The sequence below is a fragment of the Hyla sarda genome, chromosome 5, assembly GCF_029499605.1.
Source record: "Hyla sarda isolate aHylSar1 chromosome 5, aHylSar1.hap1, whole genome shotgun sequence".
NCBI lineage: Eukaryota > Metazoa > Chordata > Amphibia > Anura > Hylidae > Hyla > Hyla sarda.
The window spans coordinates 116,638,989-116,665,380 of NC_079193.1; the positions used below are offsets into that span (position 1 = coordinate 116,638,989).

Here is a 26,392-nt window from a genome sequence, read left to right on the forward strand (position 1 = left end):
GGAAAACGTCTTGTGGACAGATGAGACCAATATAGACCTTTTTGGTAAAGCACATCATTCTACTGTTTACTGAAAACGGAATGAGGCCTACAAAGAAAAGTACACAGTACCTACAGTGAAATATGGTGGGGGATTAATGATGTTTTAGGGTTATTTTGCTGGCTCTGGTACTGGGTGCCTTGAATGTGTGCAAAGCATCATGAAATCTCAGTATTATCAACGGATTTTGGGTCGAACTGTACAGCCCAGTGTCAGAAAGCTGGGTTGTGTCCGAGATCTTGGGTCTTCCAGCAGGACAATGACCCCAAAACAAATGTCAAAAAGTACCCAGAAATGGATGGCAACAAAGCACTGGAGAGTTCTGCAGTGGCCAGCAATGAGTCCAGATCTAAATTCCATTTAACACCTGTGGAAAGATCTTAAAATTGCTGTTGGGAAAAGGCGCACTTTCAATAAGAGAGACCTGGAGCAGTTTGCAAAGGAAGAGTGGTCCAACAATTCAGCTGAGAGGTGTAAGAAGGTTATTGATGGTTATAGAAAGCGACTTATTTTTTCCAAAGGATGTGCAACCAAATATTAAGTTATGGGTGCCAATTTTTTCAAGCCCATTTTTGGAGTTTGGTGTGACATGTCCAATTAGCTTTTTTTCCCCTCCCTTTATGGTTTAGTTCCAATACACACAAAGGGAATAAACATGTGTATAGAAAAACATGTGTTACTGCAATCCTTTTCTGTGGGAAATACTTCATTTTCTACAAAAATTTCAGTGGTGCCAACATTTACGGCCATGACTATAATTGTGTGTGTGTGTGTGTGTATGTTTATCTGTATCCATCTATAATTATGTGTGTATATATCTATATATACACACACATATAATTATAATATATATTGGGTGCATTCACACCATGATTATTCAATGCGGTCACCAGATCCGGCTGGGAGATGTCAAAACCGGCTGCTCCCGTATTCCAGCCGGATCCAAATCGCATCTTATTCCTTTGAAAGTGCCGACCGAAGTGATTTAGTGTTGGCCCATATCCAGTTTTGTGACCGGACTGAAAACGGTAGTATACCCTAGGTTTTCAGTCCGGTCACAAAACTGGATATAGGGTAAAAATGTCGTCATTATCTGACTCAGTTCGGCTCATTCAAATGAATGAGATGCGGGCCGGGTACGGCTGGGATACGGGAGCGCCAGTTTTATAGACTCCCAACTGGATCTGCTGAACGTATTGAACAATCGTGGTGTGAATGCACCATAACATACATTTTTATGGATTATAACATTTACATCACGAAAACATATCTTTGGTCCAAAAAATTTGGAGAATCACCATATTCTGAGAGCTGAAAGGTTTTTTATTTCTTCACCAATGGAGCTGTGTGAGGGCTTATTTTTTTGTGGAATAAGTTGCTGTTTTTAATGGTACTATTTTGGAATACTTTTGACATTTTGATCACTTTTTATAAAATAAATTTGTGTGGAAGAATAAACAAAAAGCTGAAATTTTGGCAAGTTTCTTTTCTTGGTGTTCAGTGTGTGGTATAAATGACATCATAATTTGATTTTGCAGGTTTCTACGAATATGGAGATACCTAATTTATGTACTTTAATGGTTTATTATATTTACATTATAAAAACTATTTTTGATTAAAAAAAAACTCATGCTTGTGCCTCGCCATTTTCTGAGAGCAGTAATTATTTTTATACACAGCAAGTTGAGAGAGGTAAATATTTTAGAGAGGAGTTGACGTTTTTAGAGGTAACATTTGGGGGTACATGTGACATTTTGATCACAAAAGGTGGCAATAACAAAAGTAAATTTGGCAATTTTTTTTACATTTTTTTTACAGCATTCATGATGCAGGTTAAATAAAGTGACTGATTTTATAACTTTGGTTGTTATGAATGCAGCAATACCAAGTATGTGTATGCAATTTGGAGGGTGAAAGGGGAGTAGTGTTTATTTATCTTTTATTTATATTTATTGTTTGTTTCACACTTTTTTTTATTTTCCTCTAACTACCTCACTAGGGGACTTATAATACAGGGTGGGCCATTTATATGGATACACCTTAATAAAATGGGAATGGTTGGTGATATTAACTTCCTGTTTGTGGCACATTAGTATATGTGGGGGGGGACTTTTCAAGCTGGGTGGTGACCATGGTGGCCATTTTGAAGTCGGACATCTTGAATCCAACTTTTGTTTTTTCAATAGGAAGAGGGTCATGTGACATCAAACATATTGGGAATTTCACAAGAAAAACAATGATGTGCTTGGTTTTAACGTAACTTTATTCTTTCATGAGTTATTTACAAGTTTCTGTGTTCAATTTGCTGCCCATTGTGTTGGATTGTCAATACAACCCTCTTCTCCCATTCTTCACACACGGATAGCAACATCGCAGGAGAAATGCTAGCACAGGCTTCCAGTATCCGTAGTTTCAGATGCTGCACATCTCATATCTTCACAGCATAGACAATTGCCTTCAGATGACCCCAAAGATAAAAGTCTAAGGGGTCAGATCGGGAGACCTTGGGGGCCTCGGACCGGACACCCATAATGTGGTGGTGCACCATCTTGCTGGAAAAACTCAGGGAAGGTGCCAGCTTCAGTGCATAAAGAGGGAAATACATCATCATGTAGCAATTTTGCATATCCAGTGGCCTTGAGGTTTCCATTGATGAAGAATGGCCCCACTATCTTTCTACCCCATATACCATACCATAAATACATAAACAGTCTTGGAGGGATCTATCCAATGTGGATTAGTGTCAGACCAATAGCGGTGGTTTTGTTTGTTAACTTTACCATTCACCTAAAAGTTTGCCTCATCACTGAACAAAATCATCAGCGTAAACTGAGGGTCCTGTTCCAATTTTTGTTTTGCCCATTCTGCAGCACCTGAAACTACGGATACTGGAAGCCTGTGCTAGCATTTCTCCTACGGTGTTGCTATCAGTGTGTGAAGAGTGGGAGAAGAGGGTTGCATTGACAATCCAACACAATGGGCAGCACATTGAACACATTTTATAACTGGTCAGAAACTTGTAAATAACTCATGAAAGAATAAAGTTACGTTAAAACCAAGCACATCATTGTTTTTCTTGTGAAATTCCCAATATGTTTGATGTCACATGACCCTCCTCCTATTGAAAAAACAAAAGTTGGATTCAAGATGTCCGACTTCAAAATGGCCGCCATGGTCACCACCCAGCTTGAAAAGTCCCCCCCCCCCCACATATACTAATGTGCCACAAACAGGAAGTTAATATCACCAACCATTCCCATTTTATTAAGGTGTATCCATATAAATGGCCCACCCTATACATTGTAGTACAGTTCTGTACTGCAACGTGTTATGCCTGTATCACACTGACCGGCATAGCAGATCAGATCCTGAACGGCTTCAATAGCCAGAGGCCGTTTAGAGGTCTCCGACTGCCATGGCTACCATCGGGACCCCATGATCGCATTGCAGAGTCCCCATGGACAACCGAGGGAGCTTCCTCCACATTTGTGCATCAATGCTGCAGTCACACTGACTGCAGAAATGAAGGGGGAGAGCAGATCAAAGACAGTTGCAGCACATGTCCAGCAATATGCAGCAGCCAGCTCCTGTCGCCGATCACCACCTGCAGCGCCGTGCGGCACCATGATTGCGAATGGACGCAATTCTAATTCTCCATCTATAGGGTTTGTTGTTTGCAGGACAAATTTTACTCTGCAACAACATGATATATTTTACCACAAAATGTATGATGAAAAAAAAAAATGTTATGGAACTTTTAGGGTGTTACATTTCTATCAAGTATACTAAAGAGGGCGATGGGCACCGCTGGAATAATAAACGTGGGTGCGAAGAGGTTGCCCAAACATGAGACAATTGAAAAAAGAAAGGAAAGACTGGCAACCATAAAGAATGCACACCACCACATATACAAATAAATATAAATATTACTTTATTAGAAAAACCACAAAGGGAGAGACCATCTTAAAAACACTTAAAAACACAAATGAATGTACAGAGAGAAGGGACGTAACCCTACCTCAACCCCCTAACCAACGCTAAATAGCGTTGTCGGTAGGAAACTGTCCGCAAAGTCAATACAAATAAACCCTGCCAAGTCCACAGAAGATGATACAAACAATATAAATGGCAAGTAAAGTGAGAAATAGGTTTTGTATAAATAATGCCCTCTCACAAAAAACACCAAAAATGTGACCAAAAAAAAAAATCTATAGATAATAATCCTGAACAATAATAAATACAGTACCACTATATACTTAACAACATAACACCAGAGTGCTGAAGGCACCGAAAAATTTGTGTATATAAATAGACTATGCTCATAACTAAAGAAGGAATGTGCAATACTAAGCAGAAATTTTTTTTTTTTTTTTTTAAATCTGGAAAAATATACACAAGGACTTTGACCAATGGAAGAAATATAAAGGTGCACAGACATAGGACAGTTTCCACCGCGAGATAAGGGGACAGCTTGCTCCACGCGTTCCGCCGCCTACTACGGCAGCTTCCTCCTGCGAGGGGAGTGCCCGTGCCTGCCAGAAGACTCGGGGGATGAGTCAGATGACACACCCCTATGATGCTGCGAGAGCGTCAGAATAGGGGGGAGAGCGGGACCCTCCGGAGGGCCGGTGTAGGGAGGGCCTCTCCAAGGCAGTCCCACATAACGGGAGACCTGAGCCAAGTCTGATATAGACTGGGAGAGGGAGGGAACCCAGGCTGGAGGGGCAGCCAAACCCATCGGTTCTGTAAGAACAACCGGGGTAGAGTAGCAGGGGGGTCTGGGGGAGCAGTGGAGCAGGCAGAACAGTTGGTTTAGCAGAACCAGACAGATTAGAGTTACAGTATTAACAGAGTAAAGGAGTGGCTAACACTCCAGTTAACTGTTTAGAGGGAGGCCGTTCTGGGCCTCTCTCACCCAAGACTGTGTTCCATTTCACTGTGTTGCTGATACAGTCTGCTTATCTTACTGTTTCACATGCCTTGAGATCCCAATAGACCACAATGGACCCATTTTAAAAATTAAACCACAACACTAACACTCTGTCCCACCCCGGGACTCGAACCCGTGGTGGTCTCCAGGCTATCAATGAGGAGAAATGCCGGCCAATAGCAAGGGAGGGGCGTGTTAGGAGCAGGGGGCACCGCTGATTGGCCCCTGCCACCATGATCGCGCGAACAGCGCTAATTGGTGCACAGTTCGTGCCCAGAGAAGCTTTGGCGGCCCTGGGTGGGCGGAGCTAAAGCGCAACGGGCCAAAGTATTAACAAGTCGTCCCGTAATGGCACCCGCTCCTTGTCCCTAGCGCACATGAGAATGCATGTGTGCTCGCGGGGAATTGAGCCGACTAGACGCCGCCGAAAGTGTAGCCGCTGCCGAAAGTGTAAGTAAACCGGAGCGCAGAGCGCCCGCATAGATAAGGCCGCGGCTGTCAGCCACTTCAATGTGAAAAAAACACACACACAGTCGTTCCACATATATATATATATATATATATATATATATATATATATATATATATATATGAATAAAGTGTAGAAAGTTGTGCCCCATTCAAACTGCCACCACAGTGTTTAATAAAGGACCCCCTGTCTAGGCCAGCCCCATTAAACCCATGAGAAAGGTGGGCCAAAAACTGAGGGTCTCCAGATGTTGCAAATCTGCACCTAAGGAGAAAGGGAATATATACTCACCTCAGTCAGAAGAACTTACTTCATGAAGTCTTCCTATGAAGTCTTCAGCCAGCTTTATATCACCTGCATCACGCCGGGCTACGATGTGCGAGTGAGGCGATCAGGGAGATAGGGTGACCCGGACCCATGAGGTACAAACCCAGGCGCTGACCGTTGGCGAGAGGGGGTGAACAGCGCATATACGCAATGTCTGTGCCCCATTACTCACAATGGGGAAACAGTGAGCCGCAGTTCCTGAGTTCCCACCTGAAAACATGAAAGAAAACGGAATAAAAAACGAACACATTCCCTAAATCTAGGAAAATAATAAAACAGAAGACCTGGTCTGGAGAACTCCAGACCATGTCCACCTCCTTCAAACACTAAGTTAAAACGGATTACCTCAGGGGCTGGAGGCGGGTATATCCTGCTGGGAGGAGCCGACTTCTTTATTGCCATAGTGTCATACCTCCTAGAGACAGCAGCATACACCCACGGTCTGTGTCCCCCAATGGAGCCGATAGAGAAAATTCCACTTTCAGCACTCTCCCATTGATCTCAAAACAATACTACTGCTCTGTTCAAACAGCGAAATTTACACCGCAAATCTGAGTCTTCAGGAAGAATTAACATTTATTTCGGCAGAAACCGCAAGCAAAGTCCCACTGTTTAACCTCTTAAGGACGTAGGGCGTATGCATACGCCCTGCATCCCGAGTCCTTAAGGACGTGGGGCATATTCATATGCCCGTTGGAATTCCGGTCCCCGCCGCTAGCCGGTTGGGGACCGGACCGGGATGACTGCTGATATCTATCAGCAGGCATCCCGTGCATATGCCCAGGGGGGTCCTGAGAGTCAATTCAGACCGTCGATTTTCGGCGGATCCGGGTCATACCGGTGTCCGGTGACCCGGAAAATCAGGGGGATCAGGGGTGTCCAAGACACCCCCGTTCCCCCTGAAGGGATAGGAGTTAGGTGGCATGGGTGACCCCCCTCGTATCCCTGCTATTGGTAGTCAAGACGCGATGACCAATCGCAGATCGGGGGCGGGGGCGTTAAAGTTCGGTTCCCCTGTCCTGCCCACCGACGGTACTCCGGGCAGAACGGGGGAACTGTAGCGTGACCGGCAGCGACGGTGGAGGTCCCTTACCTGATCGGGGGCAGCGATGACGTGCGGCTTCCTCATGGCTCCCTGGTGAAGACTACGGAAGTCGGTGAGTAGTTGCCTTGCAACATCTGGGGGGAGCTAAACTTTGGAGACCACATACAGTTCTCTCTAAACTGTAGTCCCCCCCAGATGTTGCAAAACTACAACTCCCAGCATGCCCAGATAGCAGTTTGGGCATGCTGGGATTTATAGTTTTGCAAGATTTAGAGGGCTGCAGTTTGGAGAGGACTTTGCAGTGATTTTTAAACTGTAGTCCTCCAGATTTTGCAAAACTACAACTCCCAGCATGCCCACACAGCAGTTTGCTGTCTGGGCATGCTGTGATTTGTAGTTTTGCAACATCTGGAGGGGCACAGTTTGGAGATCACGCAGGAGTGGTTTCTGAACTGTGGCCCTGCAGATGTTGCGAAATTGCAAATCCCAGCATGCCCAAACAGCAAACAGCTGTCTCGCCATGCTGGGAGTTGTAGTTGTGCACCTCGAACTGTTGAATAACTACATCTCCCAGCATGCACTTCGGTGATCAGTACATGCGGGGAGTTGTAGTTTTGCAACAGCTGGAGGCACCCTGGTTGGAAAATACTGAGTTAGGTTACAGAACCTAACTGAAGGTTGTCCAACCAGTGAGCCTCCAGCTGTTGCAAAAGTACAACTCCCAGCATGCACGGTCTGTCAGTACATGCTGGGAGTTGTAGTTTTGCAACAGCTGGAGGTTTGCCCCCCCCATGTGAACGTACAGGGTACATTCACACAGGTAGGTTTACAGTAAGTTTCCTGCTTCAAGTTTGGGCTCTGGCAAATTTTATGCCGCAGCGCAAACTCCTAGCGGTAAACTCACTGTAAACCTGCGCCAGTGTGAATGTACCCTAAAAACACTACACTACACTACCACAAAAAAAGGGTAAAACACTACATATACACCCCCTTACACTGTCCCCCCCCCCCCCCCCAATAAAAAAAAAGTACGGCAGTGTTTCCAAAACTGAGCCTCCAGCTGTTGCAAGACAACTCCCAGCATTTTTGGAAAGCCACTGACAGTCCAGGCATGCTGGGAATTTAGCAACAGCTGGAGGCACCCTGTTTGGAATTCACTGCTGTACAATACCCCTATGTCCACCCCTATGCAATCCCCAACTTAGTCCTCAAATGCGCATTGGTGCTCTCTCACTTCGGAGCCCTGTCGTATTTCAAGTAAACAGTTTAGGGACACATATGGGGTATCTCCGTACTCGGGAGAAATTGCACTACAAATTTTGGGGGCTTTTGCTCCTTTTACCCCTTATGAAAAGGAAAAGTTGGGGTCTACATCAGCCAGTTGTGTAAAAAAAATTTCTTTTTTTACACTAACATGCTGGTGTTGGCCCATACTTTTTATTTTCACAAGAGGTAAAAGGAAAAAAAGACCCCCAAAATTTGTAACGCAATTTCTACCGAGTACGGAAATACCCCATATGTGGGCGTAAAATGCTCTGCGGACGTTGAGGCCTAAATTGGTGATTTGCACAGGGATGGCTGATTTTACAGCGGTTCTGAGAAAACTACACCCCTCACGGAATGTAATAAGGGGTGCAGTGAGCATTTACCCCCCCCCCCCCCACAGGTGTCTGACAGATTTTTGGAACAGTGGTCTGTGAAAATGAAAAATGTAATTTTTCATTTGCACTGCCCACTGTTCCAACGATCTGTCAAATGCCAGTGGGGTGTAAATACTCACTGCACCCCTTATTAAATTCTGTGAGGGGAGTAGTTTCCAAAATGGGGTCACGTGTGGGGGGGGGGGGGGTCCACTTTTCTGGCACCACAAGGGGCTTTGTAAATGCACAAGGCCCCCGACTTCTATTCCAACCAAATTCTCTCTCCATAATCTCAATGGCGCTCCTTTTCTTCTGAGCATTGTAGTTCACCAGCAGAGCACTTGACGTCCACACATGGGGTATTTCCATACTTAGAAGAAATGGGGTTACAAATTTTGGGGGGCACTTGCTCCTATTTCCCCTTGTAGAAATGTAAAATTTGGGGGGAAACCAGCATTTTAGTAAAAAAAAATTAATTTATTTACACGTCCAACTTTAACGAAAAGTCGTCAAACACCTGTGGAGAGTCAAGTCTTCCACTACTGCTTACTTAAAGTGGTCCAATCACACTTGAGAGATGTCCTAACACCTACCTACTTATGGCACTGCAATGCGTTTCTCCTGCAGCACCCTACCTATTAGGCCAGCATGGTCCAGAATGTCCATAAGGCAGTCATGAGAGGCTAGTTTTTCAAAAAGATCACAGCAAATGGCAGAAAAATTGGTAGAAGAAAATGCTCACCAAATTTGACATTTGCTTCCAAGTTGCAGTTTATCTGTACCAAAACACATGCACATTTGTTTCGACCCCAATGCAAGAAATATAAGCAAGCTAAAATCAATATATTACATCTTTAATAAAGCAAATTTCTTGCAGTCAATTTAAAACCCAATCATATATCTAAGATCCCTTACTTATGAAATCCTACCTGTCGCTGCTAGACATGTTATCCCTAGGATAGGGGATAACATGTCTGATCGTGGGGTCTGGCCACTGGGGACCCATGAAATCTCTGCCACGGCACCCCAATCTTTCGGTGAACGGATCAAACTCTGTTCAATGCCTGAAGACTGGCAAACACAGCCGCCAAACCCCCTCGCATAGACAAACTTCTGTGACCGTAAACACATCGTGCCAGTCCAGAGATCCCGGGGAAGCCATAAAGCATTGCTTTATGTCTCTCTTATTGCCCTATCTCAAATGAGGAAATACCCTCCCAACAGGCAAATCTTGAGGCACGGATGGGCTCACTGCCGTTATTACAAAACAATTTTATCTACTGTAATTCCTCATGCTCTGGCCTTTCATACAGAAGCAATGTCTTCCCTAATAGTCACCCGTCAACCTCCCAAAACCGGGTAAACCACCGGATAGGCCCAGTAATTTTAGACCCATTTTACTTTTGAATGTGAACATTAAAATTTATGCAACACAAACTGCCAACTGATTGGCTCCCTTATTGCCCCCACTTGATTTTGTATGATCAGGTTAACTTTGTACGTGGCTAACCGGCCAACAAAAACACTAGAAGGGTGCTAAATTTCCTGCACTGTGTGGATCACAGATACCATTGGTCTTCTTGTCTCTGGACGCTGAGAAGGCATTTCATCATATTCATTGGTCATTTGCCTTCTCTGTGCTCTGGAGCATGGGGTTCGGAGGTCCAATTATGCAGGCTAAGGTCATGAAAAATGGCACACTTGGCACACATCTAAAAGCTTTTCCATTACTAACGGAACCTGCCAGGGCATTAATGTAGGATCTACATCTCATCTCATTTCCTTATATGCAGATGACATTATACTGACCCCTGAATATTAAGAGCAGTCCCTGGCAAAGTCTCTGTCCTTGATAGACACTTGCAGTCGTATGTCCTATTATAAACTGAATACCGCTAATCACAAGAACTTCCTATACATTTACCTCCAGAAGCTGTTACCACACTTAAGGCTTAAAGGGGTACTCCAGTGGAAAACTTTTTTTTTTTATATCAACTGGTGCCAGAAAGTTAAACATATTTGTGAATTACTTCTACTTAAAAATGTTAATCCTTACAGTTCTTTTCAGCTGCTGTATACTACAGAGGAAGTTGAGCAGTTTTTTTCCCGTTTTACCACAGTGTTCTCTTCTGCCACCTCTGTCCATGTCAGGAACTGTCCAAATCAGGAAAAAATTCCCATAGCAATCCTCTCCTGCTCTGGACAGTTCCTGACATGGACAGAGGTGTCAGCAGAGAGCACTGTGGTCAGACTAAAAATAATTCCAGAAAGAAAGACAAATTCCTCTGGAGCATACAGCAGCTGATAAGTATTGAAAGGATTTACATTTTTAAATATAACTTATTTACAAATCTTTTTAACTTTTTGGCATCAGTTGATTTAAAAAAAATGTGTTTTTCACACGAGTTCCCCTTTAATTCTCTTTAGATGGGAAAGACGACCATATGACTTACTTAGGTGGGTAAATATATTGTTCTCTTTTGCCCAGCTGTATGACTAACAACAATACTCCTTTCCTACATGACCTCCGAGGGGATTTAGACAATTGGGAAAAAAGAAAGTCTCTTGGCTAGGAAAGGTAGCTTCTTTTAAAATGCTAGTTTTACCTAATTATTATATTTATATCACACCCCCTTCCATAGACTTGCATTGAGGGGGCGGGGTGTGACGTTACACGGGGGCATAGTTGTGACATCACGATCTTCAGCCCCCGTGGTCAGGATGGACTTAGCGTGAGGACTTCCAGCAGTTCCGGAAGCCGCTACAGGTGTGTGCCACAGCGGAGATCCCTGGGGTCCCCAGCAGCGGGACCCTGGCGATCTGACATCTTATGCCCTATCCTTTGGATAGGGGATAAGATATCTAAGGGCAGAGTACCCCTTTAAGACCAAGATGCGTAGTGTTCGTTCCACCTGAGGAAACTGCGCATGCACAGCAAAACGTGTTACAACTTGGTCTTATATAAACTAGTTAGATTTTATTCTGGCTTCTCTCCACTTTGTTCCTGGTCAGCGACCACGCACTCCCACCTGTGCCTGAAGTTACCTGTTTCTATCACATATATGGAGGAACGGTAGACAAAGTTCCCTTGAACTTATGACACATCACAGAAACAAAGTGGGTTTGGGCCCCCCTGACCTAAACATTATAAAAGGCATATTAACCCCTTAAGGACCAAGGGCGTACAGGTACGCCTTTGCTCACTGGTACTTAAGGACCAAAGGCGTACCTGTATGTCCAAGGGAATTTCGGTCCCCGCCGCACGCCGGGCGGGGACCGGGCCAGGGTGACTGCTGATATTCATCAGCAGGCACCCCTCGCAAATGCCCAGGGGGGACAACAGACCCCCCATGTCGGCGATCGCCGCAAATCGCGAGTGAATTCACACTTGCGATTTGCGGCTATTTCGGGTCATACGGGTCTATAGTGACCCAGAAAATAAAGGGGATCGCGGATGTCCTAGACACCCACGATCCCCTTGAAGCAATAGGAGTGAGGTGGCAGAGGTGCCACCCCTCCTATCTCTGCTATTGGTGGTCTAGACGCGACCACCAATAGCAGATCGGGGCGGAGGGGTTTACTTTCGGTTTCCCCGTTCTGCCCACCCACAATAGGCGGGGCAAGACGGGGAAACCGACAGGGACCGGCGCCGAAGATCCACTTACCCATCGGCGACGGCAGCGGGCGACAATCGGCGGAAGAAGAGGACGTCGACGCAGCTCCCTGGATCAGACGGAAGCCGGTGAGTTACTTAGCAACATCTGGAGGGCTACAGTCTGAGACCACTATAGTGGTCTCTAAACTGTAACCCTCCAGATGTTGCAAAACTACAACTCCCAGCATGCCCACACAGCAAACAGCTGTGTGGGCATGCTAGGAGTTGTAGTTTTGCAAGATCTGGAGGGATACAGGTTAGAGACCACTGTATAGTGGTCTCAGACTGTACCCTCCAGAAGTTGCTAGGCAACCTACCGGCTTGCGTCGGATCCAGGGAGCCGTCCTCTTCTGCCGCACGACATGCTGCCCGTGCCGATCACCGCAGCCGATCGCGTCCCGCAGCCTCCACCGACGGGTAAGTGGATCTTCAGCACTTGGCCCCCTTCGGTTCCCCGTTCTGCCCAGCCTATTGTGAGTGGGCAGGACGGGGAAAACAAAAGTTAACCCCCGCCCCGATCTGCTATTGGTCTTCTCTTCTGACGACTAATAGCAGGGATAGGAGGGGCGGCCACCTCACTCCTATCCCTTCAAGGGGATCGTAGGTGTCATGGACAACCGCAATCTCCCTTATATTCCGGGTCACCATAGAACCGTAATGACCCGGAATAGGCGCAAATCGCAAGTGTGAATTCAATTGCGATTTGCGCAGATTGCCGACATAGGGTCTGATGACCCCCCTGGGCATTTGCGCGGGGTGCCTGCTGATCGATATCAGCAGTCACCTCGGTCCGATCCCTGCCCGCTGCGCGGCAGGGACCGAAATTCCCACGCCCGTAAATGTACGTCATGGGTCCTTAACCCCTTAAGGACCAGGCCATTTTACACCTCAGGACCAGAGCGTTTTTTGCACATCTGACCACTGTCACTTTAAACATTAATAACTCTGGAATGCTTTTAGTTATCATTCTGATTCCGAGATTGTTTTTTCGTGACATATTCTACTTTAACATAGCGGTAAAATTTGGTGGTAACTTGCATCCTTTCTTGGTGAAAAATCCCCAAATTTGATGAAAAATTTGAAAAATTTGTATTTTTCTAACTTTGAAGCTCTCTGCTTGTAAGGAAAATGGATATTCCAAATAAAAAAAATTTTGATTCACATATACAATATGTCTACTTTATGTTTGCATCATAAAATTGATGAGTTTTTACTTTTGGAAGACACCAGAGGGCTTCAAAGTTCAGCAGCAATTTTCCAATTTTTCTCAAAATTTTCAAACTCACTATTTTTCAGGGACCAGTTCAGGTTTGAAGTGGATTTGAAGGGTCTTCATATTAGAAATACCCCACAAATGACCCCATTATAAAAACTACACCCCCCAAAGTATTCAAAATGACATTCAGTCAGCGTTTTAACCCTTTAGGTGTTTCACAGGAATAGCAACAAAGTGAAGGAGAAAATTCACAATCTTCATTTTTTACACTCGCATGTTCTTGTAGACCCAATTTTTTTATTTTTACAAGGAGTAAACGGAGAAAATGTATACTTGTATTTGTAGCCCAATTTCTCTCGAGTAAGGACATACCTCATATGTCTATGTAAATTGTTCGGCGGGCGCAGTAGAGGGCTCAGAAGCGAAGGAGAGACAAGGGGATTTTGGAGAGTACGTTTTTCTGAAATGGTTTTTGGGGGGCATGTTGCATTTAGGAAGCCCCTATGGTGCCAGAACAGCAAAAAACCCTCACATGGCATACCATTTTGGAAACTAGACCCCTTGAGGAACGTAACAAGAAATTAAGTGAGCCTTAATACCCCACAGGTGTTTCACGACTTTTGCATATGTAAAAAAAAAATTTTTTTTTTCACTAAAATGTGTGTTTCCCCCCAAATTTCACATTTTTGCAAGGGTTAATAGCAGAAAATACCCCCCAAAATTTGTAACCCCATCTCTTCTGAGTATGGAAATACCCCATGTGTGGACGTCAAGTGCTCTGCTGGCGCACTACAATGCTCAGAAGAGAAGGAGTGCCGTTGAGCTTTTGGGAAAAAAAATTGTTTGGAATGGAAGTCAGGGGCCATCTGCGTTTACAAAGCCCCCCGTGGTGCCAGAACAGTGGAACCCCCCACATGTGACCCTATTTTGGAAACTACACCCCTCACAGAATTTAATAAGGGGTGCAGTGAGTATTTACACCCCACTGGCGTTTGACAGATCTTTGGAACAGTGGGCTGTGCAAATGAAAAATAAAATTTTTCATTTTCACGGACCACTGTTGCAAAAATCTGTCAAACACCTGTGGGGCGTAAATGCTCACTGTACCCCTTATTACATTCCGTGAGGGGTGTAGTTTCCAAAATGGGGTCACATGTGGGTATTTTTTGGGGGGGGTTTATGTCAGAACCGCTGTAAAATCAGCCACCCCTGTGCAAATCACCAATTTAGACCTCAAATGTACATAGTGCGCTCTCACTCCTGAGCCTTGTTGTGCGCCCGCAGAGCATTTTACACCCACATATGGGGTATGTCCGTACTCAGGAGAAATTGCGTTACAAATTTTGGGTGTCTTTTTTTTCCTTTTAACGCTTGTGAAAATAAAAAGTAAAGGGCAACACCGGCATGTTAGTGTAATTTTTTTTATTTTTTTACACTAACAAGCTGGTGTAGCCCCAACTTTTCCTTTTCCTAAGGGGTAAAAGGAGAAAAAGCCCCCCAAAATTAGTAGTGCAATTTCTCCCGAGTACAGAGATACCCCATATGTGGCCCTAAACTGTTGCCTTGAAATACGACAGGGCTCCAAAGTGAGAGAGCGCCATGCGCATTTGAGGACTAAATTAGGGATTGCACAGGGGTGGACATAGGGGTATTATACGCCAGTGATTCCCAAACAGGGTGCCTCCAGCTGTTTCTAAATTCCCAGCATGCCTGGACAGTCAGTGGCTGTCCGGAAATGCTGGGAGTTGTTGTTTTGCAACAGCTGGAGGCTCCGTTTTGGAAACACTGCCATACAATACGTTTTTCATTTTTATTGGGGGGACAGTGTAAGGGGGTGTATATGTAGTGTTTTACTCTTTATTAGGTGTTAGTGTAGTGTAGTGTTTTTAGGGTACATTCGCACTGGCGGGTTACGGTGAGTTTCTCGCTAGAAGTTTGAGATACGGCGAAAAATTTGCCGCAGCCCAAACTTGGAGCAGGAAACTTACTGTAAGCCTGCCCGTGTGAATGTACCCTGTACGTTCACATGGGGGGGCAAACCTCCAGCTGTTTCAAAACTACAATTCCCAGCATGTACTGACAGACCGTGCATGCTGGGAGTTGTACTTTTGCAACAGCTGGAGGCACACTGGTTGGAAAACCTTCAGTTAGGTTCTGTTACCTAACTCAGTATTTTCTAACCAGTGTGCCTCCAGCTGTTGCAAAACTACAACTCCCAGCATGTACTGATCGCCGAAGGGCATGCTGGGAGATGTAGTTATGCAATAGCTGGAGGTACGCAACTACAACTCCCAGCATGCCGAGACAGCTGATTGCTGTTTGGACATGCTGGGATTTGCAGTTTTGCATCTGTTGGGCTACAGTTTTAGAGACCACTGCAAAGTGATCTCCAAACTGTGGACCTCCAGCTGTTGCAAAACTACAATTCCCAGCATGCCCTGACAGCAAACAGTTGTTTGAGCATGCTAGGAGTTGTAGTTTTGCAAGATCTGGAGGGCTACAGTTTAGGGACCACTATATAGTGGTCTCAAACTGTAGCCCTCCAGCTGTTGCAAAACTACATATTCCAGCATGCCCAAACAGCAGTCTGGGCATGCTGGGAGTTGTAGTTTTGCAACATCTGGAGGGCTACAGTTAGAGACCACTGTATAATGGTCTCAAACTGTACCCTCCAGATGTTGCTAGGCAACTCACCGGCTTCCGTCGGATCCAGCCGCACGTCATCGCCGCCCGCCGATCTCCGTCGCCTGCAGCCTCCGACGCCCGCCCGGATCGGTAAGTGGATCTTCGGCGCCGGTCCCCGTCGTTTCCCCGTCCTGCCCCGCCTATTGTGGGAGGGCAGGACGGGGAAAACGAAAGTAAACCCCCCCGCCCCCGATCTGCTATTGGTGGTCGCGTCTAGACCACCAATAGCAGGGATAGGAGGGGTGGCACCCCTGCCACCTCACTCCTATCGCTTCAGGGGGATCGTGGGTGTCTTAGACACCCGCGATCCCCCTTACATTGCGGGTCACCGGGTCACTATAGACCCGTAATGACCCGGAATCGCGCAAATCGCAAGTGTGAATTCACTTGCGATTTGCCGCGATCGCCGACATGGGGGGGTCTGATGACCCCCCTGGTCATTTGCACGGGATGCCTGCTGAATGATTTCAGCAGCCATCCCGCTCCGATCCCCGCCCGGCGCACGGCGGGGACTAAAACTGCCCATGACGTAAATGTACGTCCCTGGTCCTTAAGACCCAGGGTGTCGGGACGTACCGTTACGTCATGGGTCCTGTAGGGGTTAAGTACCAGAGTCCTATGACGTACCAGTACGACATGTGTCCTGAAGAGGTTAAACAAAAAAAAAATGATTTTTTTTTTTTTAAACAAAGTACATTAGAAAGTTTTTTTTTTTTTTTATTAATTTACCATTAGGAGTGCAATAGAAAAAAATTGTTTTAATGACAGTGCCCATTTAAAGCAAGATATAGGTGTTATCTCACCCCGGAAAGGTTGCAAACTAACACACACACACATATACATACACACACATAATACATACACACATATACACACACATACATACACAGACTTCTTACCTCTCTGCTGGAGAAAAAGTGAATTGTCTTTTTATACACTCTGGTCAAGTCCTAAACTAAATAACTACTAGCAGAAAGTAGAGGATATGCTTTCTGATGTTATTGGTCAAAAAGTTCAACTCATGCCAGCGCTAGCTCTCCCTCTTACAGGAATACATGATCTACCACTACTGCTAAGAGTTATTTGCAAAATTCTGATACTGGCCAAATTAATAATCACTAGACATTAGTGATATGAAGCTCATCTCCCTTTTACAGCAATCCAAGTGAGAGCCGTAGCATATAACTGACTGTGCTACACACTTTATGCAAAAATGGCAACTATGGATCAACGCACCTTACGGAATAGCTATGATGTGACCTACTTTTCTATTTTTACAACATACTGCCTACTGTGGATATCTGACTTTCTCCCATTATTTATTTTTTGTTGCTTTTTATTTGTGTTCGGTTTCTAGGACTGTATTTTTTTTATAATCTTGAGGACAACAATAGAGATGAGCGAATTTACTGTAAATTTGATTCGTCACAAACTTCTCGGCTCGGCAGTTGATAACTTATCCTGCATAAAATAGTTCAGCCTTCAGGTGCTCCGGTGGGCTGGAAAGGTGGCTACAGTCCTAGGAAAGAGTCTCCTAGGACTGTATCCACCTTTTCCAGCCCACGGGAGCACCTGAAAGCTGAACTCATTTATGCAGGATAAGCCATCAACCGCCGAGCCAAGAAGTTTGTGACGAATCGAATTTACTGTAAATTCACTCATCTCTAGACAACAGGGACAACTCTGTTTTCTTAACTCCCTAGAGATTTTACCTTTCTCTGAAACTTATCACCTATAGTTCTACAGTGATCCTCAACTTACAACGGCCTCAACATACAATGGTCTTTTCTGGAACTGTAAGTTGAAACCAGACTCAACATAAAATGCTACAGACAATCCAGATCTGTGCAACATGTCAATGGCCGGAAGATCTGACCAATCAGAATGGGAAATTTACTGGTAAAACCCCTGTATTACTGAAGTGTATGCACTGACTGGCTGTCTGGTAGCGCCCCTACAGTACAGGGAGGTATTACATGTTCTGCACTCTTTACCTGTTCCAGAGTTAGCTGCTCCTTTGGACACCAGGTGAGGGCGGCTCCATGTTACTTTTTTAGGACATTGTGTGTACTGTACAGGATCCTGAAGAAGCTCCTGTCCTCTACATAGACCAGTGTTTCCCAAGCAGGGTGCCCCTAGCTGTTGCAAAACTACAACTCCCAGCATTCCTGCTGGGAGTTGTAGTTTTGCAACAGCTGGAGGCTCCCTGCTTGGGAAACACTGACAAAGACCACGATTACAGCTCCCAGCAGCTATTTCTTACTTTTATATGTAAGGACTTGCTTTATCTATATTAGTTATCTACTTATTTTTCTTTAATCCTCACTTTTTCCTATTTTTGGATGACATTTTGGGCATTTAGGACCAATAACCAGGTTTCCATAGAGTTATGGTCTCAACATACAATGGTTTCAACATACAATGGTCGTCCCAGAACCAATTAATATTGTAACTTGAGGGACCACTGTATTGGTGATTAGACCTACCTTTGCTATTGTAATTATTGCTGTGATAACTTCTGTGCTGCATGTTTTCACGTTATTGTTCAACTGAACACAATGGGGGAGATTTACCAAAACCTGTCTAGAGGAAATGTTGGCTGCATATAAAATATGCAGAGAAACGAAAGTGCAAAAACCGAAAACCCCTCAGTCCTTAAGAGGTTAAGCAGAGGTCCCCAACCAGAGGTCCCCTCCAGCAGTTGCAAGACACACGGACTGAACTTATAGCCCTTTGAATACTGTAGTTAGTTGCTTGAAGGAAATTAAGCTTTACACCGGAATACCACCTTTTAACCAGCGGTTCCCTCCCAACCAGGGTGCCTCCAGCTGTTGCCAGACACACGGACTGAACTTATAGCCCTTTTAATACTGTAGTTAGTTGCTTGAAGGAAATTAAGCTTTACACCGGATTACCCCAGCTGTTGCAAGACACACGAACTGATATTTGAGCCCTAAAAAGGGATTTTTTGGGTGCTGTCCTTAAAGAAGATGTTAGACTAGTGCTTTAGGAGTAAAGTGGACCCTGAATACATCACCTAACAGCAACCTAGCTATCGCTTTCCCTATACAGCAGGAGCAGCTTCTCCGACCCTCCACTTTCTAAGCCTGCAGCATGCCGAATGAAGGTAAAATGGCATCCGTGCAGGAGGTAAGAGGGTCTGGAAGGGAGGGACTGCTGCTGATTGGCTGTAATGTGTCTGCTGACTCTGACTCACAGGGTCAAAGTTTACCGCAATGTTAAAGTATAGGTGGCGAATCGAACTTCACATACGTTCGCCCGGCGATGCGAACGCGAACATGCTAAGTTCGCCGGCGAGACATCTCTAGTTATGGATACTAAATTTATAGGGACAGAACATTGATCCCAGGATTTATTCTGGTTGCCATATTTGGAGTCAGATAAAAAAACTGGTTTGGGGCAAATGGCATCAACCTTATAAGGGGTTTTTACATTCCTCTGAATCAACACAGTAGTAACACAATAGAGATATAGGTTGGACTTGATAGACGCTGGACTTTTTTAACCTTATGAACAAAGCAAGGATAAAATCTGCAACAAAAAACTTCCTACGCCCAAAATGAGAAAATCGCAATAATTTAAACAACATTTTCATGGCTGGCTGCAGGTTATTTGGACGTTATGCAGACTTGTTTGATGCTAACTTTCATACATGGAAAAACCCAAATGCTGACAGGTTTACTGGTACATGCAAGACTTATTCATGCTAAAATTATATACTATACAATAATCCATATTATATTTATATTTTTGAAGCATTTTGTGAAAATTCACTACAAATTAATCTTACCTGTGCAACCTCCTCAAAATCTTCATGACGTTTCTGCAATGCTCTTGCTCTGTGAAGAGACTTCCCAACACCAGTGTGTTTACTAAGAAAAGCTTCTCCATGATTCTCAATCCAATCCAGCACCTAAATAAAAAATAGAAGACATAATGGAGAAGGTGGCTGTATTGTAGTTACCAATATACACGTCTGTTCACCTCTGAATTAACAGGACATGTGTTTATTATTGAGCAGTTGATGCTAGTTATGTCCCTACTAGTGAAAAAGATTGTATAGAACCGAACACTACTACTTTTTTATGAAATGTTCATTCAATAGATAAAATGAACAAATGATAGCCATCATGTACAGTAATGAGACTTCAAAAGGTGGTTTCACATAACCCCAATCAAATCCACAGCTGAAAGCCTGCACCTCATGTGGCTTTTGTCACTGCAGATATGGAAAAAAAAAAAAAAAAAAAAAAAAGATATTATAATACAATAAATATTATAAAACAATATTATTTAAAAATAAGAAGGTGCTTATTTTTTCCCACAAAATCCCAACACTGAGGATTTAGTGCAGATCTGACATCCCCAATGAAAAATCCACAATAAAAAAAAAAAAAAAACTCACATACGGCAAATTTCTAATTAGAAATACAGCGCTGCGGGGGGCAAGACATATAGCGCTGCGGGGGGGGGGGGGGGGCAAGACATATAGTGCTGCAGGGGGCAGGACATTAAGAGCAGCAGTAAGGTATATAAAAGTGCTGCAGGGGGCCACACCTATAGCGCTATATACATATGGCCACCACAGCCCAGTCAAAATCCTCACTGATTACTTTAAAAACCCCTCAGCACTCTGTGCTGGCCATTCAGGGCTTTCGGTTGGGGATTTAAAAATGAAAGTACAAAACACAGTACATATATCACAGGGGAGCTGAGCATGCCCCTGCTCCCTTGGTTAATAGCTTTTGATCGCATCAAGTCAAGTCTCAGAAGGGTGACACTATGCGATCAATCCCTTAGCCACTACTACTACCCCCAACATGGAACAGATTCTGTTCTATTTTGGGGGTAGTAGTACAAGCACCACAGTTGTCTCCCCAGCATCTGTCAGACTCCTACAGCTGGAGAAAATACTACTCCCATCATGGAAACGAGTATGTTCCATGATGGGGGTACAGTAGAATCTCCCAATAGCGGACACTCACGGGGAATACAAAAAAGTGTCAACATTTTTTTCTAAATGACCAAATATTGTTCTCACTCCAGAGTGTAATTACCTATAAAACACGATTAAAAGCAGTAATATAGTAGAATCTCCCAGTGCCTTTTAATCACCCCATATTAACCCCCTGTACCATTGCATCCCCCTTTATACCCTGTGTAACCTTATTCCCCCTGTGCCAAATCCTCCCCCCCTTACCCCCTGTGCCACATCATTTTCCCCTGATCCCCCTGTGCCATTTCATTCCTCCTTTATTACCTTCTGTGCCACATCATCACTGCCTCTTTATGAAGTGGCACAGGGGGAATAAGGGGGAATGAAATGGCACAGGAGTTGTGTAAAGAGCAGGTGATAAATTTGCACAAAGTGTAATAAAGTCGGAATTAAATAGTACAAGGGGGGTTCAAGAGGCAATTGTGACACACGGGGTAAGGGGGGATGATTTAGCACAGGGGCAATGAAGAGGAACCAGGAGAACAGAGAAAGAGAGGGTGAATGATGTGGGCGGCAGACTACAAAAGCAGGAGACCACTGTTTAAACAGCAGAACAAATAGAAGCAACAGGAAGAAAAGGCTGGTACGTATGAAACTAAGCGCAGGGTAACAGATGGAGAAACACTGCAGGACACACTTGACAATGAAGCCTGGAATGGTGGTGCTCAGCCTGACACGATACAGACATGTAATAAGTAAGAGAAGCAAAACAGGCAACACTTACCAAGCAGGTAATCTTTATTCACTTTTCAGTGACAGGATAATGATTGCAGGCGGGGGAGTTCAGATGGAGGACGGGAAACCTGAACAAATTGTTTTGTGCACTACGCGCACTCTCTCTAGCCGGGACGGTTGGTTTGTGTCACCTGTTTTGCTTCTCTTACTTGTTGGATGACTGTTTAAACAGCGGTCTTCTGCTTCTGTGCTGAGGCTTCTGAAGGGGGGTGCACCACTTATTGGCTGGAACACCTGACAGCAGCCCTGTGTACAAGGTAGGGCAGCACATAAGCCTGGTTGTCCCCTATCGGGAGTGTTTATTCCCCTAATGGGTAGGTTTTGACCCCTATTGGGAGTGTTTTGTCCCCTTTCGGGCGAGTCCACATCTGCTATTGGGAATGTCCCCTTTTCGGACGGTCGAAACACATTAAGTCTTATGGGACTCTGCCGGGGAATTAAAAACTGTCCGCTATTGGGAGGTGTCCTCTATTGGGATGTGTCCGCTAAAGGATATTTTACTGTAGTAGTAGTCCTGGCTGCGGGAGTCTGTAGGCGGCTGACTTTTCATACTAACAGATGAAAAATTGATGCAAAAGAATGCCACTAAATGGCATCTCTTTGCATTCGTTAGTATTATGGTATATTTCTGCAGCACTGACAGGAGAAGGGAGCATAGCAGGACGGGGACATTGGCAGTATGAACCTAGCCTAATAAAGTCATACATCCCCGATTTGAAAAAAAAAAAAAAAAAAAAAAAAAAAAACAGTACAGGCTTAATTGTCTTGCTCCTTAAGGGGTTAAGTTGTACGTTATTGGTTTTTTTAACCAGCTGCCAGGAGGAACTTCTGGTTTCTCCTTTAACATCTGGTTTTGTACTGGCTCGTTTCTTATTACTACTGTTTAATAGCAAAATTGAATCCATATTAGAGCACTTCCCCCTAGTAATTTTGGTAATATATGTTGGTACAGGAATTTTGAGAGGGAAACTCAAAATGTGAAACCCACTTTGAGTTTGTGGGTTTGGCATTTTTTTTTTTAAAGCAAAAACATTAGTTTCAGCACTGAAGCGAAGTAGGGATGCATAGCATCTTGACTTCCCTCCCCCATTGTACAGTAATGAGCATCGTCTGACTAGTGATTTGTACAGTGGTAGAATTATTTCCTTGTCGTGGGTATCTATGCCCCTATCGATGCACCCTGTGATTTTATTTGATTGGCAGCAGCTGCCCGACACTGTTCAATATAGCTAAATTTACTGTTAACTAATCTCCTAAATCCTTTTCCATGTCCGTCATCCCAAGTGTTCTCCCATTTACATAATCCCGGCCAAGATTTTTCTTCCCGATGTGCATTACCTTACATTTATCAGTGTTGAACCTCATCTGCCAATTCCCAGCCCAAACCTCCAACCTATCCAGATCCATTTGTAACAGTGCATAGTCCTCTATTGTGTCAACCACTTTACAGAGTTTAGTTTAGAATTTAAATCTTTACATCAGCAAAGATTGCTACTTTTCTATCCAGCCCCTCTACAAGGTCATTAATAAAGATTTATTTGGTGGACTATGCCAATGACCAGTGTTTTGTTTTCTTTCAATAAAATGTTTAAAAAGGAAAACTTTCACCCGTTTATCCGCACTATAACCCAATACACCAGGTTATAGTGCGGGTGAACAGGAGACCGATGTGGGGTCTGGGACTGCTATACCTACCTGCAATCCGGAGCCCCAATCCCCCAAAGGTCCACCTCTTCCAGTGCTGACTTGCGCTTTGAGGTGGGCCCGCCAGCTTGATTTAAATATTCGTAAACGCCGATCACGTGAGCGCTCAGTAGGCACGAGCGGGCACGTGACCGGTGCTTATGAATATTTAAATCCAGCCTGCGGGCCCGCCTCAAATCGCTAGTCCGCGCTGGAAGAGGGGGACCTTCGGGGGATCGGGGCTTCGGACTGCAGGTAGATATAGCAGTCCCAGACCCCACATTGGTCTCCTGTGCACCAGCACTATAACCCGGTGTATCGGGTGAACAGGTGACCATTTTCCTTTAATGAGGGCTGTGGGCGGGAGGGGTAGTGTTTTTTTTAAATAAAAATTTTCAATGTGTCGATATTTGATACATATGTCAAATATTGTGAAGAGTTTAAACTAAACATATACAACCTAAACGTTAACACACCCTGAATATAAGATTCATTTATTAACATAACTGACCTGCTGAACATCTTGCTGAAAAACACAGAGCTGTAATCGCTGATGTAATCGAACCTTCCGATGTTGCCATATGTTTTCCAGCTGCCGTTGATGGTGCAAAACTTCATGGACAGCATCTAAGACGTGATGAACCGCTTTTGAATAGTTGGCAGAAGCAGTCAGAGAATCAGAGCTACCAGGAGTTAATGGACGTTGAAGTTTGTCAAGTAAAGATTTTCCTTCTTGACTAACCTTTTGATAGAAATATAGCCATTGTTATACTAGGATTTAGTATCTTTTCAGTAATTTCCAACACCAGAGCACATGAGCACCCCTGAAATCTAACATTTATCACATGGAACACTGAACATGACTACCAGTTGGAAAACCCTCAGCTCCTGAGCTCACTTTATATTTGTTAAGTGCATAATAAGGCTCTTTTGTTGTTGGTTCTATTTTTTAAGTGCGCACACATTCTATATGTACGGTGCAGGGGGGGGGTACACCCCCCGCAATCTCCTGTATAGGGACCTGGCAGTGCAGTGTTTCTGAGTGGCCAATGCTCATGTCGTTGACCTCACTAAGAAACTGACCGAAATGCCCCCTCCATTCAGCTCTATGGGAGAGGTGGGATTGCACGAATGCTGCATCTCCACCTTTCCCATAGAAATATATGGAGGGGGTGTGTCGGCGATGCCGTCATGCTGCGGTCGAAACGCATCCTGCATGGGCAGAGCTGGGGCCCCGTACAGTAGATTGCGGGGAGTCCCAGCGGTCTGAACCCCTGAGGTCAGACACTTATCCACTATCCTGCGGATAGGGGAAAAGCATTGTATGGCTGCAGTACACATTTATGCCTTTAGATGCAGAGATCAAAAAGTGGTAAAATACATATACTGTTCCATTAGGGAGGTAGGGACCCTCCAGCTGTCATCTCTGCAGGACCGTACAAGGTAGCCTTGGCAGCCTGTATAAGCAGAGTGCCAATAACACTGATCAATGCTATGCTATTGTAGTGTTGCAAACAAAATATCAAATGTAATAATCCCCTGTGGGACTATAAAAAAAAAATAAAAAAAATTGTTAGTAAATGTGAATAAGCGATTAAATGTTTAAACCACATCCCTTTCCCCATTTTTTCAAATAAACATTAGAAGAAAAAAAGAGCGAAAAAAGAGCGAAAATTTTACAGATGAAGACTACAGAATTTGGCACAAAATATTAGCTATACAGCTCTGTATATTGCAAAATAAATCAAGAGAGGACAATTATATGTATAATATTAAAGTGGTACTCCGGCCCTAAGACATCTTATCCCCTTACCCAAAGGATAGGGGATAAGATGATTGATTATGGGGGTCCCACCGCTGGGGACCTCCGCAATCTCTCATGCAGCACCCACCTGTATCAGCTGCACGAAGCAATGATCGCTCCGTGTCTGAAGCCTCATGACCACGGGGCCAGAGTATTGTGACATGACGACTCCACCCCCTTGTGACGTCACATCCCACCCCCCTCAATGCAAGCCTATGAGAGGGGGCGTGGCGGCAATTCTCAGTATGGGGCAACAAGTGTAGAATTAAAGTATCAACAAAACATTTGTCCTGACTTACTAGAAGTGTTGGGTATTTTTTTGTGAGGAATATTGTTCCAGACTTGCATGATTCTACTCTACACTATTGGGACACATAGATCGGTTAAGTTCTGATCAGCTTTTCTTGGTGAGAATTTCCAGCTTTTGATTCACAGGATTGTGTGTGAATGCAATACTAAATAGGTTGGTTCCAGAGAATATGCCCGTTTTTTTGGTCAGCCATGCCTATTTTTCAGCTTTGAAGAATTTGTAGGCTTATTTTGGTGCAAAACCCAACAATCAGTAGTTTGGGTTGACAATATTAAATCAAGGCCATTATGCCACTGAAATGGTCTATAGACTTTCCAAATGCACTGTACATCAGCCATCTAACAGGACTTTTCCATAATCAAAATATATATAGTATATTACAGCTGACACACTGCTTCAGTGGCTGGGATCAGATATCTCAAATTCCAGACATTACATGCAATGATAAAAAGCATAAATGGTTTGCAGAATATTACCTCAGAGTAAGCCACTGTGATGTGTTCATAAATTCCTTGATGATGATGTATAGCATCTTCCAAATCTTGGAGCTCAGAGGGAAGCTCTACTTTACCACAAGCCTTACACCATGAATCCACGTTACTCATGTACTATATAAAGAGGGGGGAAAAAAAAGAATGAAATATTTTGCACAAAACTTCAGAATTAATTTACAAAGATAAATAAAGTGTGTGGAAACCATAGTAGATAGCAAAATGCCCACTAGCACCATTGAATTGACATAAGCCACAGTTTATCAAATCTTTTATTCACTTAAAGAGTACCTGTCACCAAATAAAACGTTTAATATACTGTTCCTTGTGTAATTAGCAGACATTA

The 26,392-nt window shown here is 44.2% G+C and overlaps 1 protein-coding gene across 4 annotated transcripts in view; it reads right to left on the bottom strand.

The window, feature by feature from the left end:
• The window catches only part of TRIO (trio Rho guanine nucleotide exchange factor), a 748,009-nt gene that overhangs the window by 580,794 nt on the left and 140,823 nt on the right, over positions 1–26,392 (bottom strand). For all 4 annotated transcript variants that reach the window (XM_056520137.1, XM_056520140.1, XM_056520138.1 and 1 more), the window contains exons 8-10: positions 26,032–26,163; positions 23,953–24,183; positions 19,818–19,940 (exon numbers count right to left, since the gene is read on the bottom strand). In XM_056520137.1, the coding sequence (XP_056376112.1) occupies positions 19,818–19,940; positions 23,953–24,183; positions 26,032–26,163 (486 nt within the window). The remainder of the gene's footprint in view (positions 1–19,817; positions 19,941–23,952; positions 24,184–26,031; positions 26,164–26,392) is intronic.